This window comes from Tupaia chinensis, unplaced genomic scaffold (assembly GCF_000334495.1).
Source record: "Tupaia chinensis unplaced genomic scaffold, TupChi_1.0 Scaffold149184_1, whole genome shotgun sequence".
Taxonomy (NCBI): domain Eukaryota; kingdom Metazoa; phylum Chordata; class Mammalia; order Scandentia; family Tupaiidae; genus Tupaia; species Tupaia belangeri.
The window spans coordinates 1,183,414-1,187,436 of record NW_006209032.1 but is presented as its reverse complement, the minus strand read 5'-3'; the positions used below and the strand labels follow the sequence as shown (position 1 = coordinate 1,187,436).

At 48.9% G+C, this 4,023-nt stretch overlaps 1 protein-coding gene across 2 annotated transcripts in view; it reads left to right on the top strand.

Annotated features, from left to right (window-relative positions):
* Positions 1–4,023, top strand: part of ARIH2 (ariadne RBR E3 ubiquitin protein ligase 2) — a 54,871-nt gene that overhangs the window by 19,518 nt on the left and 31,330 nt on the right. The window contains exon 2 of one of the 2 annotated variants that reach the window (XM_014585191.2): positions 1,624–1,669. The exons of the other annotated variant lie outside the window; for it this stretch is intronic. Coding sequence (XP_014440677.1) covers positions 1,631–1,669 — 39 coding nt within the window. The 5' untranslated portion in view covers positions 1,624–1,630. The remainder of the gene's footprint in view (positions 1–1,623; positions 1,670–4,023) is intronic. 2 annotated transcript variants of the gene reach the window in all.

Below are 4,023 nucleotides of genomic sequence, written 5' to 3'. Positions count from 1 at the left end.
GATGAGACAGAAAATTTTTATTAATAAACTCGTTTCTACCTACATTTTCTGTTTTTCTGATCCACTGAAAACTGACTTTGATTATCTCGCTCTGTTGAAAAACCTGAAGCGGCTTCTTCAGACTCCAGCCTGAGCTCTTCGCTGCCCTTTTCCTTCACCCCTGCACTGGACTTTTGCCTCTTCAGACCTGTCAGGTGTTGACCTTTCCTGTCACCTCAGGAGACCCCTTTAGCACTCCTGCTGTGCCTTTTTTTTTTTTTTTTTTTTAAACCTTCAGTGAGGGAGCTGTATCTGGCCCCTACTGCTACATCTGTGTCCCCAAGGGTTTGGAAGGCAAGGCACCTGCGTGCCCTAGACAGCCCCATGGGTGTGAGGGTGTGGCACATGCAGAGAGAGCTCTGCCTGCAGCAGCGTCCTGTTAGCGGGGAGGAGAAGCGTCTGGAGAAGCCGCTGTGTGGCCGGGGACTGGCCCCTTGGCTCAGCACAGCCGCAGTAGCTCTGGATGAGATGGGCGTGTGGCTGCGGGACGGAGACTGCCCGTCGTCCTGCTGCACGGTCCACGGCACGTCAGCTCCCATCTGCATTTCTGAGTGTGCTTGTCTGGCCCCGTGACTCACCGAAAAGGAAGTCATCCTGCCTACGTGGCACTCCCCTGAGGGTGAGAATTGTAGAAGGGGCAAGAGCCAGCCTCTGTACCAAGTTCTCCCCAGAGGGTGTTCAGTGAAACGCACCCTGAAAGATAGGCTGGCAGGGGTTTCCTCACGACAGCCCGAAGTGCGGGGCGGGTGGATAGAGATGTTGCGGGCCTGGCCAGTGTCGACGTGCATGGGTTTCATGGTGCTCTTCACGCTACAGATACTTGACGCTCTAAAATAGACATACCCTTATCGTCAAGAAGTAATACCTTTCATATCTCTGCGTTATTGTATTTTGCGTAAACAACATTTCATTGAGTAAGGTTTTTTGGTATTGATTTTAATGATTGGAGACCACAGTGATTAGAACTAAATTAAGATTAGACTGATGAGAAATCTTCAAATTTGTGTTTATTAATCCGATGTGTGTGCAGGTGCCTCGATTGCAGTCAGCCCTCCCTCCACGGACCTGTAAAGAACAGGTGTGAAAGGGACAAGGTCACGGCAGGTGGTGGAGGCTGAGCCCACTAGGTGCGGAACTGAGAAGGGAAGTCCACACTCACCTTAGACTTCAGGGTAGATCCTTGCCCAAGTCAGAGCCCTGTGGGGCCTGCGATGTGCACTTTGCCCCATTCTAGGCTGGTCCGCCTCCTCCTTTGTCTCTGTGCTTCGACCTGTTTCTTCCTCTCACCCCTTCGGTGCCTTCCTACCTCCTCCCCTGCCCCCATCCATCTCAGTCTCTGTGGGCTGGCTTTCCCGTTCCGTGTTCCTTACCCCAGGCCCAGAAGCCGGCCCACAGATCATTCCTTTTCAGCTCAGCTTTTTAGTGAGTGACCACTAGTGTCTGTTAACAAATGTGATTGGCCCACGGAGTGGCTTAACCCAGGCCGAGGCATGAAGACTCATTCATGTAGCCTTAAACAATTTCAGGCAGTTGGCAAGTAAGAATTCTAAATAAAAATTGAAACTACCACCTGTATTTTTTCAGGCCGTTGATGCTCACTGCCATCGGCTGCATCCTCCCTATGGCACTGGTAAGTGTGGGAAGGGCTGGTGACAGTTTTGGTGGGCTGTTGGATTTTTTTTTTCCGGGGCAAGACATGTATTGCAAGCTGTGTTAACTTGACCCTGAGTTCTGGACAGCTTGAGCCAACTTTAGGAGTCTAAAAACATGGAAGAGCAGCTGATGGTGCACGTGGATTTCCTCGGGGAAGTGTTGTCAGGCGTAGCGCTGTGCAGTATGTGCCCTGGTCCTTACAGAACACTGGTACGTCCCAGGCACCGTTGAATAATAAACACACACGATCCAGGTGCCCTGGAGGTCCAGGTTGGCTGTGTGTCAGAAAGGGTCCCAAGTGTCCTGTGTGCTTACCTTCTTCAGTAGCAGCGTTGAGCTCCCTCGGGTGTGTGAAGTTCTCTGTGGTCAGGGGACTCAGGTGTTTCTTCCAAGGATTAATTTTATACTCTGACATATACTTGAATTATTTTGGGGGGAGGTGTTTGGTAGAAACCAAAGAAAGGTGTGGCTGTCATTTACTAACAAACGTAGGTTAGACTTGGACTTGTGATTTGAAAAGTGATTGACCATAATCTACTTAACACTTAAAGGGACCTAGTGGAGAAAATACTCAGTACAGCTGAGCCAGAGGGGGCCAGCGAGTCACAGAACTGGTCGTGTGTAAGCCCACAGTCTAATTGCTGTTGGATTTGCCTCATCTAAGATCCCGAAACTGTGTGGTCTCTTGTGCCGAGGGGGTCAGAGGCCACAGGAATTCAGAAGTTTTTTGAGTTTTGTTTTTGTTTTCTCTTTCAAGTTTATTTCTTCCATTTGCAAGAGAGAGAGAGAGACAGCACTCCCAAAAGGATCCTTACACCGTGATCTACCCCTAGCTTCCGCCAGCCCCAGATCATGGGCAAGCAGTGTCCTTGGGCAGATCTCTGGGCCTGAACAGATACCTTCTTGGGGTGTGTCTGCCTCACAGAGCGTCGCGTTTCCCTGCCGTGTCACTGTCTGGCTCATTCTGAAGTTTTACTGTGTTAAGGTAGTCTCCATTCTAAGCTGACAGTTGAGCTTCATTTCTCTGCTCTCTAAAACCCTTAAATCGTAGAAGAAAGCCTCTCCAGAACATTGTAGGACATCCTGAGGCTGCGGGTTTGTGTGTTCTTAGCCCTGTCAGCCTCCTTGCCGGTGCCAGCAGCTAAAATTGTCCACGTAGAGTTCAGAACTTCTGTGTAAAAATCTTACCATCCTTGCCCCATGTCCTGGCCTGCCCAATGGCCCCACCGCCTACCCCCAGTCCTGCTTGTGAACAGGGGTAGAACTGTGTAGCGCATTTTCCATTTTCTTCATAAAAAGCAGAAAGGAGAACCGTGGCTCCTTGGCAGCTGTCTGCTCCTTTAGGTATCCATGGACAGTGTGAGCAAGCAGTGATTACTGAACGTGTATTGAGCACCTGTGTCGGGAGATACCTTTCAAAATTCTGTTGTAGACACAGACTAGAGAGCAGGTCAGGAGATGTGTTCCAGTGACCTGGGAAATACTGATGACCAGAAGCAAAGTCCTTCTTGACATGCATGTAGCTAAGTGCTTTTTTGTTTTGTTTTAGGTTTTTATTTTTATTTTAAAAAATTATATTGAACTTCATTTTATTTATTTATATATTTATTTATTTTAATTTGTGGGTTTTTTTGTTTTGGAGAGGTTTTTGCTACAGGGCGCGTGCGCTCGCCAGAAAGACAGAGGGAGACAGAGAGAGACAGAAAACGAGAAATCACCCACCAGGGAGAATGGCCATGTCACAGTCCCTTCTCCATTCTCCTGTAGGGATCTTGGGCATGCATGCATACGCACCCGGCATGAGTTTAAGTCACTGGGTACGGGACTTGAACTGTGGTCAACTACACAAAGGTCCGATGACATAGCCTTTATGCTAACTGCTGGTCCCAAGTTTCGTTTTTCTAAGAGAAATTTTTGGTATAGGGCACATGCACTTGCCAGAGAAACAGAGAGACAGAAAGTGAGAAATCACCCCCCAGAGGGGATGGCCACACCATAATCCCTTCTCCATTTTCCTCTCGGGATCTTGGGCACATATGCACATGCACCTGGCATGAATTTCAAGCCGCTTGGTCCAGGACTTGAACTGCAGTCAGCCATGTGGGTGTCCAGTGAATGCAACCATTATGCCATCTGGTTGTGCTAAGTGCTTCTTGAAATAAAGATCTGGAAACCCTCTCAGGGTGTTGAGATTGTAAATGCAGTGGCAAAACAAAGAAAGCTATATTGAATTGAAGCTTCTGGAGGGTGCCAAGCAGTGTGTCGGGTAAATGACAAGAAGAAGGACCCCACAGCCCTTTCAGGCTGGACCTGAGGCGCAGGTTTGGAGGG